Genomic DNA, 17,413 nt, shown 5'->3' with positions numbered 1-17,413 from the left:
AATTCGGGTCGGATCTCGGGTTACTCGATTTTAGGTCGATCTGACCCGAATATTTTTAATTTATTATTATTATTATTATTAAAAAAAACAAAACAGAAATTGTTTTGAAGTCCACGAAGTCCGAACTCAAATTTGAAGAAGCAAAACCCTCGCAGTCGCCGTTCCCCTTGCCAATCAGTCGCTGCTTCCGATCAAAACGCGAAATCCTGGGTCCCTTGCCAGTCAATCGCCACTTCCGGTCTTCGCCTCTTCAAAATTCAAAAAAAAAAAAAAAAAACTGGTGACCCAACCCGAAAATTTTGGGTTGGGTTGACCCTTAAAAAAGAATCGATAGGATTCATTATTAGCTAGTCCGATTTTTTGGGTTGGACCATAAAATTCTTCCAACTCGGCCCAACCCGAACCATGTACACACCTATTTATTAGATCTGATACTTTTATTGAGTCTTCTGGTTGTAGGGCTCTGAATTTAGTGTTTTCTTTGACTATAGTCATTCAGATAATAATCTTATTTAATTGGCTATGTAAAGTTAAAGATGATGAGGTTGCTCTGCTAGGAGCGCTTACAATGTCAGCCTTTGGAAAGTTGCATAGTTCATCAATTAAAACAAACTTAATGTAACGACCCGAGTTCAGGAGGGGTGCATGAATGAACCGATATCACATCCGAATGAGAGGGATCCTAAGGACATGAAAGTATGGTTAGGAAATGCTTAAAAGAATTGAAAGTTACTACCTATACAAACAAGGTGGACCTTCCTTTTCGGTGGTTCAATCATAAAAACTCCAAAGTTAAGCGTGCTATGTTGGGTGACCTCTCTATCCTGGTCAGACTCCTAGGCCTGGGGCGTTACACTTAATTAGACTAGTTTTCGTTCTTTGTATTTGACTCTAATTCAATATGTATATAATGAATTACAAAATTTCAATAATGAGATGGGACTTGTGATATTTTAAGTACCATGATATTTTGTTATGTATAATTCATGAATGTAAAGCTATTATTTAGGCTTTGTTTAAAAGAAAAAATGTATCATTTTACATTATATTTGATTAATATCAGTGAAAATGACTTATTACGTTGCTATAAATAATTATAAAAAAAATGACTAAAATGGTAATTATGATCATTAGTAATATATAATTGACAAAAAAAAAAAAAAGGCTATAAAGACTGTTAATAACACAGAAAAAGCTATAAAATCTCATAATAGTGCATACAAAAGGCTCATATAAACTTATAATAGTGTTAAAAAAAAAAAGGTTATTACAAAGTTATAATAGATCATTTTATTAGCTATAGAAACTTATTATAACTTTAATAATTAATGCTATAATATATTTCTTGTTAAATATATTATATTTTTAAGGTTTTTAATAACATTAGACATAGCTAACAAAAAAATATTATCAAAAGTCCTGGATTTTTAATAACATGGACTATTAGGATCTTTGAAAAAGGCTATAAAAAATTTATTGTAGCATTTTTCACTAGCTATCTATCCGTTATTTCTTGTAGTGTTTCAAAGGCAATAGAATATCTTTTAAAAAGTTTTGAGATGAAAGATCTAGGAAAAATAAAACTTTGCCTTGGCTTGCAAATTCAGTATTTAGTACATGGAATATTTGTTCTTCAGTCAATATATGCAAGAAAAATCTTTAAAAAAATCTATATGGACAAAGCATATCCATTAAACATTCTAATGGAAGTTCGTTCACTGGATGTAAAGAAAGATATATTTCGACCTCGAGATAGTAATGAAGAACTTCTTGGTCCTAAAGTACCATATCTTAGTGCAATTGATGCACTTATGTATCTTGTTAATAATACAAGACCAAATATTTCATTTTCAGCAAATTTACAAGTTAAATATAGTTCTTATTCAACAGAAAAGACATTGGAATGGAATTAAGCATATATTCTGTTATCTCGAGGAATGATTGATAGGAGTTTATTTTATTTAAATAAATGCATACTCTGAATATTTATCTGATCCGCACAAATTTAGGTCTCAAATAGGTTATGTGTTTACATGTGGAAGAATTCCTATATCATGACGATCAGTGAAACATACCATAACAACTACTTCCTCAAATCATGTCGAATTTCTTACAATTCATGAGGGTAATCGAGAATGTGAGTGGTTAAGATCAACAACTCAGCACATTTATGAAACATGTGACTTATTGTCTTCTAGTAAAAATCTTTCAACAATATTATATGAAAACAACACAACATTTATGACCTAAATCAAAAGAGGATATAGTAAAGGAGATAGAACAAAACATACTTCATCCAATCTTTCCTACATTCATGATCTTGAAGAAAATGACAATATCATAGTACAACAAATTTGTTCAAAGGATAACCTGACAGACTTATTTACAAAAGCATTACCTACCACAACTTTTGAAAAATTGGTGCACAACATTAAAATGCAACGACTCAGAGATTTTAAGTGATGTTTCCATGAGGAGAAGCAAATATGTTTTTTTAGGGTTATTAGAATATATGAAATATGTATTTTTTTTCCTCTATTGAGTTTTTTCTAGTAAGGTTTTTATGAGACATATTTCATATATAATGGACATCTAAAGGGGAGTATTATAAATGTATAATAAAGTAGATGCTCGTGCTTAATGTCCTAAAAACAAGTATCCTCTCTTATTATCCATGTGTATTAGTCATATTGACCATGTGTCATATAATTATACATGCTTAATATCCAATTGTGTCACATCCTAATTATCAAATTGTCCATAAATAGTGTTATTTTGTGGAATTTGATCTTATGCATATTGGTGAGATATTAATAGAGATTTCTAAATTTTCAAATTCTTGTTTTCATTATTTTATATCTTGTTCTTTTCTTTTATCTTATTTGTTTCATTTAATATATAATTTCTCAATTTCTGTGTACTCATTGTATCTCATTTTTGCTCCTCAATTTTAGGACAAGTTTTATATTAAAAAATTATTTGCTTTTATATTTATCTGGATACTTCTATGAAGGGTTATAATAATTTTGTAATTAGTATTAGTTAATTTAGATATCATATATGAATGCCTTTCAAATTACATTAATATGGAAGTTGTGAATTTTGTGACTAACAAATTTATAACTTCCAATTTTGACTCTAGTAACTAATAAGTCTCAAAGAGGTTTTAGTCTAATGATATTTGACATGTACTAAAATTTAATGTTTAAATATTTCTTATGAACTTTGAAAAAGTTACTATTTTGATAAATTAAAAATGAAAATTAAGAGATAAAAATGGTCACTTTTTAAAAGTAGAATAGCCAAAATGTTTCAAAGTTGAAAAAACAAGGGTTAAAACGAACCAAAGTTGAAAGTGCAAGTGTTGAATGAGAAATTTTGGTCAATCAAAATTTATTACGTCATTACAATGAAACCTAAATTCATTAAATTTAAGGTCAATTAAAAATTATTGTCTCTAAATTAAATTTTGGAGATAAATAAATGACAATTTAAGAAATGCCACATGTCTCCTAACCATTTGATCACAACATAGACCTACCAATTTTAATGAAGCCTAGACAACAATTGACTAATTTGGCTAGTAGCCCGATTGGGCCTGAAATTATAAATTGAATAAAATCGTGTAATTAAAGTAGTTCAGGTCTAAAGTTTAACCCAAATTCAAGTCCATGAGTAAAATTTTAGGCCAAATGAGATATTAGGCACAAGCCAATCATAAATTTTGGCCCCAAAAGCAATTGGGCCTGTAAAACTTGTGAAAACTTTATAGATAGAGATCTTACCCCTAGGGGCGGTCATTCAAACCGCAAAAACCAAACCGTTTCTAAAAATCATACCGAACCGAAAATTCAGTGAAATCAAAAAATGCAGTTCGATCCGGTTTGAAGAAATTTTGAAACCAGATTAATTTGGTTGGGTTCGATTTCACTTTCGAAAACCGAATTTGAAATCGAACCGAACCATTTTTAACTAATATATATATATATATAAAGAAAGAGTAAAATCGAACCGCTTTTAATTTAAAGAACAAAATCGAATTTAAAACCGAATCGAACCGAACCGTTTTTAATTAAAAAAGAATATAACATGAATTTTTTAAAAATATCAAAATCGAATTTGAAACCGAACCGAACCGCATGAACCAATAAATCGGTTCGGTTCGATTTGACCACCAAACCAAACCGTTTCCACCGCTACTTACCCCTACGCTTTGGGGTTAGAAGAACTGAAGATGAAAGCTCTTAAGCTATGAAGGCTGAAGACATAAGCTCTAAAGTATGAAGATCGAAACTCACAAACTCTGAAGTTTCGAAGATTGAAGCTCTGAAGGTGTGAAGAATATAACTCTCCAGGAGTTTCGAGACATATGCATTCGAGAACAAGCTGCAAATCCCTTGAGACAATTCAACATGGAGAACAAGCTATAAAATTCTCGAGACAAATCAACATCAAGAACAAGCTACGAAATCCTCGAGACAAATCAACACCGAAAATAAGTTGCAAAGCTCTCAAAATAAATCAACCTTGAGAACAAGTTGCAAAACCTTCAAAATAAATTTACTTTTTGAGAGAAAGTATCAAATGATCATTTATTGGAGATTGTACCCATTACACTTAAATCAATACAAATACAAATTGATTTAACGAAATAAATTTCTCCAAAAATCTTGTAAAAAAGTAGGAATTAGAATAGACATTTTAAAAATATAAGAACCAAAATAAACAAAAACTAAAAGCCTACCTATCAAAGTAATATTTAAACCAAAAATTAATTTTCTCGTTCCCAAATAGGTATTTTAACCAAAATTATTGAGAGAAAATTGTTTTTTTTTTTGTTTTTTTGTTTTTTTTGTTTTTAAATTTGATTTATTTATTATTATTATTATTATTTTATAACCTTTCATTTATAATTTAGCTGGTTTGGACTGTTTGGTTGGACAAGTGCAAGTCAAGCAACCCAAGGCAACAGCTTTAAAATGGGAGAAAAAAAAAGTGAAAATATAGTTTTGCATCTGGACAGGGTTAGACCTCGCTTATCTCCTTCACTATTAACAATGAAGGCAACTCTGAAGACCAAGTACGACGCTGACAAAAGCGGCGCCGCCTCCACTTTGGCTGTTAACGCCGGCGACGTCAAGCTCCGAGCATCCATTACCGACGCCACAATCATCAACGGTCCTAGTTTAAATGGCCTTGCTCTTGCCGTCGAGAAACCAGGCTTCTTCATAGTCGACTACAATGTCCCCAAAAAGGTACGCTGACTCTTCAATTTTTCAGATTCTTAGGGCTGTTTGATGCATTCGAATTCAGAGGATAGAATTTCACGAAATGAAACATCTTGGTAGAAGTGGAATTTGTTGTTCTCTATCTCATTCTTACCTACCAGTCAGAACCATTTGGTTTAATCTATAATAAATTTAGCACAGAAGTTTACGGAAATTGAAGTATGTAATTGGTTAAACTGGACCTGAAATTGATTCACTGTATTGCTGAGTTTAATCTGATTATTTTGTTGGAAGCTTGAGTTAGGTTTCTGTAGAATTCATTTTCGCCCTTTGCATCATCAAATTCAATCTCGTGCTTAACTTGTTTCGTTATTGCATGTTATTGCACAGGATCTTCGCTTTCAGTTTATGAATACTGTTAAGGTAGCGGAGAAGCCTTTGAATTTGACTTACATCCATAGTTGGGCCGATAACAGAACAGTTCTCGACGGGACCTTAGTCCTTGATTCAGCTAACAAGGTTTCTGCTAATCATGCTCTTGGCTCTGGAAATTGTAAATTGAAGTACACATATGTGCACGAGGGGGCGACCACTTTTGAACCTTCTTACGATGTTGCAAAGAATTCGTGGGACTTTGCTGTTTCAAGGAAGGTCTATGGTGATGATGTATTCAAGGCTACGTACCAGACTACATCCAAGGCACTGGGATTAGAGTGGACAAGGAATTTGAAGTCAAGCGGAAATTTCAAGGTATGTAGAATGCTCGTCAATTGCGTAAATCAAAATTTCTGGATATGACATCTCAAGGAATTTTTCTGGATAGGGAAGTTTCCTATGGATAAACCACTATTGAGAACTTTGATATATTATAATTCTATCCCACCATATATGTAGAAATGCACATCTTTTGTACAGTTAAAATGGAATTTAACTCTAGTTGTCTAATTCTTGTAGAACACATCCTAATAATTATGTTTACACAGTTGACGAAACAGTAAGCACTTAATTTGAAAGAATGTCTGGCCTGGAAGTTCCACGGACTACACAATCTATGAATCTTTTTTATTGCCTCTCAGAGTGCACAATCAAACATTCATCATCCAGAAAAGCATTACCCAATAATCAAAGAAAAGAGCCCCAGAGGGTGATCCTTTCAGTAAAGGATTAGGACATTTGAGAGGGGAAGTTCTCTAGGTTCATGTATTCGAGCCTCCAGACAGAAAGCTTTAACGAGTGAAATCACTGAAATGTTTTAGGTCTTTTAGTGCCATGTTGGGGTGCTCGAAATCTCCCTGTGGGTTATTGGGAGTAGGCCCTGATACTATGAGTTTAAAGAGAATGGAAAGGAGACTTCCTTGCAGGAAATTGATAACTAGGGAGTTCTATGAGAATTTTGAATTGTTCCCTAAAATAGTCAATATTCTGAACCTTCAAATATGGTTAGGTATTCCCCTGGACCTTTAAAAGAAAACTATCTCATTGGATTGGTATCTTCACCCCAGTGTCAACATATGTAAATGAGACACAGGGTTTTAAATAGGAATTACTTGGTTTTCTACCGAGACTTAGCATCTGGTAATCTGATGATTGATGACAGGGTTTTTTTTTTTTGAAAAAATATATATATATATATACATTTAGGTTTGGTCTGTGGTAGAATATTATTTGGGGATTTTATCTTCTTATCTTTGAAAACTCCCTTTCCCACGTGGTGGCTTGAGGAAATTCAAGACATGTTTATTAGTCTGGGGGCCATGCACAAGTGCTCGGTAAAAGAAACAAACAGGATAGTCAGTCTTTGAGTTGGGCTCTGGATCTATAATATTATTAACTTTTACTTGGTTTTGAAGTGGTCAATAGATTACTAGTCGGGGTTGAGTTTCTCAATGCCATTTCGACTTATGTATTGATATGACACGCTTTCTTTTACCAGCAATTGCAAGAGAATGGTTCACCAAAAATCTTGTTCAAGAATATTAGGAAGTTTTAAACACCAAAATTTTGTTGGAAAATGGTTGATGAAAGTGTTTCCATCCAGAGAATTTAACGGGTAGGTCACGCACTATAGGAAGCGTTAGCAATGCACTGACATGGAGCAATTGAGAAGAGGGCAAAATACCTGCAGGCTTGTACTGGTGATTTCCAGGCTGAGGTTCTGGCATTAGCAATCTTCATAACTGCTATGTCGTTTCAGTGGAACTGGTTAATTCGTAACTAGATTGTTTATACCTGGTGGCAAAGGTAGAACTACTAACATTCTAGGATAAAAATGTAGTGGTTGGCTTCTGAGTCAGTTCTCAGCTCGGTGGTAGTTGATGACTTGATGAGTTATTCCACGACCCGAGCATGATAACAGTCTTCAATTCTAAGTTCTAGATGCTTTTGAATCGATTCAAATGCTATTCACTGTATTGGATTTTCATGTCGGTTCTTTTTACCCTATCTTTTGTTGTGCAGATTGTAGCATCGGTCAATTTGGCAGATGAATCAAAAAGGCCAAAAGTAACTGCAGAATCGACATGGAACTTTGAAGTGTAATTTTTAAATCAATCTTCCCTTTAAATTTCTGTTGTGATTTATTGTGGAGTTTCTAGATACATTTTGATGATTGAATCTGAAAATACTTTTGTGCACTGAAAATTTAACTACACCTCAATAATCATAAGTAGCAGTTCTTTTGAAGTGACTGTCACTTTCATTTTGCTCATGCTCTGCTCTTTATTTGCTCGTATCATTTAAAAGAGTGAAGTTAATTCTATATTTACAAGGAGAAGCAAAAGATTATCAACTTGAATAAAGAATTTGATTAGGTCTATTTTTAGTTCCTGAACTTTTGACGTAAATTCCTTTTCACCTTATGCTTATTTTAGCTAACCAAACATATAGCTCAATGTCGTCATTTGGCTGGTAAAGAAATTATCAACCAAGACCAAAATACTTGCCCCTAAAATTAGGAGTTAAAAGTCAATTCAACTAGTGTAATACTTGTATTTTTAATTTCGAAGTCAGAGATTCGGGATGATCCCTCTCCCACGTATTGTTGAAAAGCAATTAAGATGAACGGTTAAGTTTAATTACAATAATGAAAATAATATATCACCTGTAAAAATTTTAATACTTGTTTTAGATCAATAATGGTAAGACGAAATAATGATTTTAATCCAATTATACCGAGCATGAAAATTTTACAACATAGTCCAAAATTAGCCATTACTTGACATCCTACTCATTTTGCAAGCCCTGTCGTGTAATGATTTGGCATTGTATAATCATATTAGAAGTGATTATATAAGCTAATGAAAATTTCACGTGAACAATCCATTTGACCCAACCTGTTGTTCTGAAATTGTCATTGGAATCAAACTTAACTTCTAAGGCAAATAATATGCAGGCTACTAATTATTAAAATTGAAAGAAAATAAACTCATTATAAAAGCTGTCACATGCCACTTACAGAACACTATCGAAAATTTTAACTTGCCAGTCGCCACATGCTTTGTCATTCACTAAATTATTTAATTAATAAATCTCATTAGCTTAGGTGCTCCATTTTTTTCTAAATTTTTATTTTTAAGAAAATACAAAGAGAGGAAACACAAAATGTAAGAAATAGGTAGACAATCTTTGTTGATTCTTGGCCTTCACAATGAAAAAACAAGATTGGTTTAAAGCAAGATTAATCATCTCATCAAAATTTGCAACAAAAATTATCGTTGTCTCATGAGATTAGTCGAGTTGTGCATAAACTGATTCGAATACTTACATATATTAAAAAAAACATAAGAACCATATAATGCCAATTAGATGGTATAGTCTTAAATTTTCATAAAAAAGTATAATAATTTACAATTTAATTGTTTATATTGTTTAATTCTTAAAGACTAACCAATATTAACCTAGTTCAACAATAGCTTATATATTTTATTTTTGTTGAAATTGGAATTCAAATTCTCATATCCCAATTTGTTGTATTAAAAAAATAAAAAAGAAATCTTACCAATTCCTTCCAATAACTCTTTCTTAATTTTTTTTTTAAATTTTAATAAAGAACCTCTAAAATATGATACTGTCAAATTAAATTTGTGCCAATCCAACAACAAATAAACTATTAAAAAATATTAATATATAATAGAAAAATCCTCCCATAAGTAAATAACACCGATCCAATCTCAAGTAGATTCACATTGAGCACGACAAACACCAAATAATAATAATAATAATAATAATACAATAAATAAATAAATATTGAAAGTAATATTTAAAGAAAGTATCATAACAATCTAATCTCACTTGAGCATGCACCTAAATACAAGTTATTATAATTTATATTAAAATAATTTTTACTTCAAATTTAAATTACTATTACCTATAAATTACTACTATTTAATTGATTTTTCAACCAACTGTCATCAAAAGGTTCAAAACTCATTATATTTGGTTTAGTAAATGTTCAAACCAATCATCGGTCAGTCGGTTTTATTCTTTAGTGTCATTTTAGATTTTTTTCAAATTGATACCAACCAAGCTCATCTTTTTCTCTGACTAACGACCTTCGATTAAATCGATATTTTGGTATATCATACTCACCTAGCTACAAACTACTATAATTTATTAAAAAATGTAGAGACAAATTAATGGAGGCAATAGGCATCTTCCCCCTTTTTTTCTTCCTTCCAATAATATTTGTAAATAAATAACCTCTAAAATAGGATAATATCAAATAAATTTATGTCAATCCAACCCCAAATAAAAATATTTACATAATAAAATATCCTCATATAACTAAATATTTACCGGCGATCCAATCTCAAGTAGATGAAATTGGGCAGGACATGATAAAACTCTTATATTCTTTTTCCCTTTTTAAAAAAAAGATAAAAAGGAAATAAAAAAAATAATGAAGAATTATATATATATATATAAAAGGTAACATTTGAAGAAAGTAACATAACAGTCAATAATTGAGAATAAAAAAGAAAAAAGAGAGAGGAAAAAAAAAAGAAAGAAGAGAAGAGAAACGACTGGGCCGGGCCTTTGTCTTTGTACATTTATTACCGACAGATCATCAAAAGATTCCGTGGAGTCGTCCAACGAACAGGTAATTTTGGCGGGCTCGCTCTACTTTGTTTGGTCATCTCATTAGAAACTAAAAATAAAAAAAGGGGTCTCTTTGCCTTTCGAGCCTTCACAAATTTTTCGAATTCGCTTTGCCGCCACTACAGTTTTTTCTCTTAGCGGCCTCCGGAATTTTCATCTGCTGCTCTCACTTCACTTCTTCCTCTTCGATTTTCCTTTCATAATCGGTTGTAGAGGATGGATAGTGACGATGATCTCCAGTTACTCTCTTCTCCCGGGCTCGATTCCCCTCTTGTTTCTGGGAGGAAGCTGAAGCGGTTGAAGAAAGCAAGTGGTTTCTCCCAGGATTTACGGAACATCGATGAAAGATTTTCGAGTGGATTGTTAGGGGAATTTTCGAGGATCGATGATCGGCTTGATGATGGCCTTAAGATTCGTGAATTGAGTGCGGTGGAACCTGAAGCGGAAGATTCCGATAAATTGAACGGCCAAGATCTGGATGAGTTCGACGAGGTTCAACAATCGGGATCTGGATCGAGGGATTTGGATGATGGTGGGAATTTGGGAGTTAGTCTTGGCCTGGATGGTGAGGAAAATGATTCTCGAGTGGAGAAGGGCTTGGAATTTGATGCTGTGGCTGGAACTGATGAAAAAGCTGAAGATCAAAGTCTGGGGATGGGAGCGGAAAGTGGCGATGCGTTGGTAGATGAGCTGGAGAAGAAACGGCCAAGTTTGGTCGCATTTGAGGATGAGAGAGAAGCGAAGAGGAGGAAATCGAAGAACAAAAGACTCAAGAGCAGTGGAGAGCCTGGAGATTTCAACGAGACTGCGCTCTCCAAAAGAACTCTTGAGAAGGTATAAGGAACTCCGATGCACTTAACCTTGATAATTTATGTGGATATTTCCTCAAATTCTCAGTGTTTGCTTACTTCATTACTTGTATTTTTGTCAGGAGAGAAGAGAATACGTTCAGCAACTCCGCGCTGAGTCTCAGAGACTTTTGCGAGGTAATTTGTAGAACCAACTCTCATAATCGTCTCATGATTCCTCTGAATGACCATCGGATCTTCAAAATGAAGTCCCAAGCTTAAGCCATACTTCCTTGTTTGCATTCTCAAGCTTGATTTTCTTCTTTGTTAGATACTAGAGGAGCAGCATTCAAGCCCATGCCACTTGTTCAGAAGCCGATATCTTCAGTTTTGGAGAAGATCCGACGAAGGAAGCTTGAGCTCTCTAGGAAGTGGGTATCCTGTTCTTAGTCATACTTCTATGCTTAGACTAAGAACTTATGTAATATCTATTTATGCAGATCTATCAATATTGGGAATACCATTTTGGACTGCGACGACGAAGATGATGACAATTATCAGTTCACGGAGGTTGTAATCAAGCATAGGTTGTCTGTAGAAGGGAGGGCAGATTCTGTAGAAAAAGAATGTGAGAATATGGATCAGCATCCCGCTGATGAGGATAATCAAAGAGATTCAATGTGTATAGACGAACGAAGTAATGGGATAAACATGCCTCCAGAGAAGGAAAGGGTTAGATGGCTTCCACCTTCCCTTCTCGTAACATTAATAAGTTTAAATTAGTTTATCCTTGAACAAGCTGATTTTTTTTTGGTACACCAATTAAAATGTGTCAAATATACAAAAGGAACTTGCACAACAGGGGCAATTGTTTTTCTAGCTTGCGGTTATTTCTAAATGGAGTTTAATCACATTCTTAGGTATAGCAATTCTATTGGTGGAAGTATTGGCCAGTTTTGGTTGAGTAATTCCAGTAACTAAGACTTTAAGGAAGCTAAATGACATGACATTTTCTTTATTACCTGACAATTTGGCCTAAATAACAAATGCATATTTTTGCTTCAAGGATTCTCATATTTCATGTGCATTGAAGTTAGAATTTCAACTTTGCAACTGACTTGATGCAGTTGTTGCCTTCATGAAATACAGGCTACCGATGAGGTCACAGAAACATTTCGGGCTCCTGTTAATGACACTCAGGTACTTTCATTCTGTGATTTGTGACAATGTTTCGTCTTTTCTATATTTTTTTCAGGATAATTACTATGTTTATCCATGTTCCAGGAACTCTTTTCTGATTCCCAAACAAACAATGGAGATAATGTATCAAACGAGATGTCCAAAAATCTCCTGCAAGAAAATTTTATGCCATCTGTATTGGCAACGAATTTAATTCTTGAATCTGCTCCTCTTGATGATGTGATGAACGAGACATCCAGCAGTCATCTGCAAGAAAATTTCACACCATCCGTATTGGCAATGAATTTAAGGCTCGATTCTGCAGCCCTTGATGAAGAGTAAGAATGTTATGTAATTGGAAATTTGATTACATGTACTCATTTGATATATCCATGATATTTTGGTTTGCATGTTGGTTTTTGTTCCTACTCTCCTAATATCGAAAACTAAGAATATTAAGCAGGGCCGCTTCTAATCGTTTGATAAAGTTTAGGGTTGGTTTTCAAGAAAGCTTATATAACTTAAGTACTTTGATTTTGTTAGCTCTGATGAAGAGGATAATGACAAGGAGAATGTTAATCCACATCCACATGGTTTGTCAGACTTGCCTTCATCAGCAAGCGGGGATCCTGTTAAAGCTTTTGTTGATGATGAAGCTGAGGAAGAAGATGACAGTGACCATGATATGCGTTTCCAAGATGATGAGGAAGATGAGGACACTGATTTAGAAGAGCTTCAAGATATGATAGCAACTGCATATGAAGAAAATCCATTAGACAATGAAAAACGTAATGAACTCCATCAGAAGTGGCTTGAACAGCAAGATGCTGCTGGAACAGAAGATCTTCTGCAGAAGTTGAAATATGGCTCAAAACCTACTAAACAATCTTTGCTGGAAGATGAAAATAACGAGGGAGAAAATGATGATTTTGAATGTTGTGAAGATGCTGCAGAAGATTCTCTTCCACTGGATGTGGCTCGAATGAACATTAGAAAAGTAAAGGAAATGCTTCCTCAAATGTATACAGATAAAGATGATCACTACATTTCTGATGATGACGAAACAGACAGAAAGCTAGCAAGAGAACGTGTATTTGATAAAGCTGTGAGATTCAAGCTGTTCTTTCCTGAACAAAGTCTTTTACTTATCTTTTAATCGTTCAACCATATAGTTCACAGGATGATCTAACCATTGGTCTGAAACAGGATGGAAAATCCACATTTCTGTCGCCTGCTGAGGATGAGAGCACTAGAGAAGTTTTTGGCCTTATCAAGAAGCTGAATGTTGTACCTGATGTAAAGAAGAGACGCAAAGCACAATGTAAGATCTGCAGCATATTTTCAGACATGTTTGGGAGTGATTATAAAATGGTTAAAGTCATTTTTGTCATTTTTAAAATCACTATGAAACATATTTTAATTATTCAAAACCAGTTTTAATAATATAAAAATTGCATTTAAAAGTATAAAATCTAATATTAAATTAATTTTGCATGTTCTGAAGTATGTTTTAGAATAATTTAAAAATGATAAAAGTGATTTTGACGATTTTAAAATCACTCCCAAACATACACTTCATCATCCTCCAAATCTGTCATCCTTTATTCTGTTTAATCCTTACGTATTATCTCCATTTATGCAGTGTTTTCGGACTCTCCACTAACCGGTGTAGGCAAGAACACATCTTCAAAGGTATCTGTGTGGATAATCTCTGAATTCAGAAATCCATTAGCTATCAATTCCTTTAGTTCAATTGTAAAAAGATCTCACTTCTGTAAAGCTAACATAAGTTATGCAGTCATCTTTCTTAGGCCGAAGTTCAAATTTATCTCTTTCTTCATCTCATAAGCATGGATCATCAGCCAACAATCGTTCTTTCATTTTTGGTCGAGACGATAGCAACAGCAGGAGTGCAATTCCAACAATGGAGGAAACTTCTGATCAGGTCAGCCCTCGTTATAACAATATTGACGCTGAAACATATATATTCGTGTTACTTTTAAATGATTGAGAGGCAAGAAATGATGACATTACCTCATCATAGAACAGTTCAATACAAACCGATTAAGCATTCCTTGGTCGATCATGGTGCGACTAACAACATAAATAACTTGGCTTTGCAGGGCCAGAGTGAAAATAATAAAGCTACAAGGATTTCTTCAGCTAAGTTTAGTTACTCTCAAGTGAGACCAAGTGCACAGAACACCGTTCCTGAAATTAAATCAGGGAGTTCATTGTTTGATATATTAAGGCAATCTTCTTTGCAACTTCAACGCAAACCATGCACTTTTGGGGAGGAGTCTAGCCAAATGAGTTCTGCATTTGCTTCATTCAAATTGGAGAAGACACACATGAAGAAGCCAATAAAGACTGAAGGGAGATTCTAATGTGAGAGCTCCACACATTTGCCTTTGGATCTAAAGTTCAATCCCATGTTTTTGTTTCTATTAGTTCTGTTTGAAGTCCATTCTGCTCAATGTTTCGTTGGGTGGAGACTTTGGCCTTTTATTTCGAGTTAATTGATCACATGTCTACAAGTAGTAATTAAGCCTTTTGTAAGGCCACACAGGAAACTAATAAAGGGACATGTAGCTCACAATTTTGTTGACTTCAGATTTGTCATGTTTGAAGTTGAGAACTTTCAAGTTAAAGCTTTTGAATTAACAGTTAAAATAAAGGCTAAATTATAGAAAATACTATTCAACTTTGTACTTTGTACTTTGTTTTACAGATTCTGTTAGTTTTAGAGGAACATCATTAATAATTTTTTTTAAACAATACCTATGTTTTTCTTTTAAATAGTTCAAGAGTATTATTGAAAATTTTAAAAGTTCAATAATATTCTCAATAATTTAATTTAAATTATAGAAATAAATTGGTACGAGTTTAGTTCTATCCATATATTGTCCATTGTGTCAAAATGTATATAACTTAGTATGTAGTTTGTATTAGTGACCATGACATTTTTATAATTTGAATTCCATCCCTTGTATCGTAGTTTTAAAAAAAATTAATCGTTGCAGGTAGTAAAACCTTTTTTTTAATATAAATTTTATGAATTTAAAGAGGTGGAGATGGAAAACACGGGGCTTTTGAATAAATTGAATTTATGTAATGGGAAACCGTGCTACTTGTAACATTAATAACCTCAAAGATTCAAAGTGCGAAAAGAATGTTTAACATTTAGATTTTTTTAAAAAAGAAAAGATGAACATTTACATTTTAGATTACCATACTAAGTACAACTACCAAATTTGTTATGCCCCAGACTGAGGATTCAGAATTTGGATTTGACATTTGATGGCCCCGACATTCCTTTGCGTCCCCTGCGACTCGGCTAGTCATCCTTGCTTGTCTCGAAGGTTTCTAAGAGCGAAAGTTTTCTTCACAAACCAACACGAGTCCTTTCAGCATGTTTTGTTCTCACTCACATGCTTCTTAGAAAAATTCTCATGTCACCCAACATAGAATTGCTCCAAGCTAAGCGCTAAACACGCTTAACTTTGGAGTTCCTATAATTGAGCCACTGAAAAAGAAGATGCACCATGTTGATATAAGTAGTAACCATTATTCTTTTAAGCCTTTTTGAACTATACTTTCATATCCTACGATCCTTCTCATGCAGATGTGATCTTTGTTCATTCATACCCCCCTCCTAAACTTAGGGCATTTCATGCCCACCAACGTCCACTTGGTTCGTCCCTAAACCATACCTTACTGGGAGAGGTTCCGCTCTAATACCAACTATAACAACCTAACTTTTCTAATACTCACTAGCAACCATTGCTACTAACAACTCCACTTCAGATTATCGCTCCTTAACCTTTTATTTTGGAAAAGATTCCTATGCTAAAGTTAAGCTTCACAATCAATGTCTTATGCAATTTCTTCCACCAACACATAATAAGGTCTAAACTTGCAAGTAGTAACGAAATCGCTCATACCAATTCCAAAGGCTCGCAAACACCAAATTTCTATCTTAGAAAGCCAACCCAAACTTATGTACTTGAAGTCTCAAAATATTAATTTCCTTTATCTTCTCAAAATATTAAAATCTTTCTTAAATACTTTTCTTTTCCACACACTAATATTTGTTAAGATTGAAAACTCAAAGTGCTCTTCTTTCTTTTCCGAGTGTGACATAAACTCAATATACGAGGTGTAACTTTACTTAACTCCTTCATAAGTCTTACTTTTTCATCTAAAATTTTCCACATTGTAGAATTCTCCTTCAACAATTGTCATTACTTTTAAACTCCAAACGTTTTTCCCTCGATCACACTAAATAAACTAGGGCATTTTAATTATGACAAGAGTATGGATAATCCTAGTATCTTGAGATATTTTTTAATTTACTTCTTAGTTCCAAAAGCCACAATTTTTTTCTTCCAAGTCTTAAGTCATTTTCTAACTATTTAACTAACTCATTCATCACATCAACTAAACTTTTAGTAGAACTTCTTTTCACATAAAGATCACTTACTTTTCAAATTGAACATTTTCACTCTTCCAGCATCACATATGAATAATCAAAGTACCTTATTGAGCCCGTCATCTTTGAAATCCAAAATAATGATCTCACTGTATTAAATCCTTAGGGATCATTTTGTTGAAGGATTTTCTGCCTAGGAATTGACATAGATATCTAATTCCAAGGTTTGTTTTCAGCTCTTACTTGGGAATAAGTTATTCCCAGGCATCCTCATTTCCCATAGATAAGGGTTTTTTATTCGTTTCCCAAATTGTAAGTTTTCTCTTTTTCCCTCTCTATCTGTTTTTCGTTTTACATATAATTTCACTTTGAATATAGTTAATTAATTAATTAATTAATATAAATTTAACAAAAATAATATAAATATTTATTTTAATAGATGAATAAAGATCTATTAAAATATTTACTTAACTTGTTTTTATAATAAAAATTTATTAAATGAATGAAATTGTTGTTTTACATAAATTATTAATTTATTAGCCAACATTATCTTAAATATATTTAATTAATAAACTAGGATTAGTTAAATTTAGTAAGTATTAAACTTCATTTTTTCAATGATAATAATTTATTGCTTTATTATTTTTTTAATAATCAAGTAATTATTTATTGAGTTTAATTTTAATTTA

The 17,413-nt window shown here is 33.0% G+C and overlaps 2 protein-coding genes across 2 annotated transcripts; both read left to right on the top strand.

Moving 5' to 3' along the window:
• Window positions 1-4,955: 4,955 nt before the first annotated feature.
• LOC120089832 (outer envelope pore protein 24, chloroplastic) lies at window positions 4,956-7,910 on the top strand. Its single transcript, XM_039047237.1, has 3 exons — window positions 4,956-5,255; window positions 5,619-5,978; window positions 7,686-7,910. The coding sequence occupies exons 1-3, from the start codon at window positions 4,980-4,982 to the stop codon at window positions 7,764-7,766; spliced, it is 717 nt and encodes a 238-aa protein (XP_038903165.1). The 5' UTR covers window positions 4,956-4,979; the 3' UTR covers window positions 7,767-7,910.
• Window positions 7,911-10,342: 2,432 nt separating this feature from the next.
• On the top strand, window positions 10,343-14,891 carry LOC120089815 (putative leucine-rich repeat-containing protein DDB_G0290503). The gene is made up of 11 exons (XM_039047218.1): window positions 10,343-11,159; window positions 11,257-11,311; window positions 11,445-11,544; window positions 11,614-11,845; window positions 12,263-12,313; window positions 12,398-12,630; window positions 12,836-13,397; window positions 13,499-13,613; window positions 13,935-13,984; window positions 14,091-14,237; window positions 14,416-14,891. Exons 1-11 carry the CDS (start codon window positions 10,542-10,544, stop codon window positions 14,677-14,679), a joined length of 2,427 nt encoding a protein of 808 aa, XP_038903146.1. The 5' UTR covers window positions 10,343-10,541; the 3' UTR covers window positions 14,680-14,891.
• Window positions 14,892-17,413: the final 2,522 nt, after the last annotated feature.

Source organism: Benincasa hispida, chromosome 11, assembly GCF_009727055.1.
Source record: "Benincasa hispida cultivar B227 chromosome 11, ASM972705v1, whole genome shotgun sequence".
Lineage (NCBI taxonomy): Eukaryota > Viridiplantae > Streptophyta > Magnoliopsida > Cucurbitales > Cucurbitaceae > Benincasa > Benincasa hispida.
Note: the sequence above shows the minus strand (reverse complement) of the source record. Positions and strands in the feature narration are given on the sequence as shown.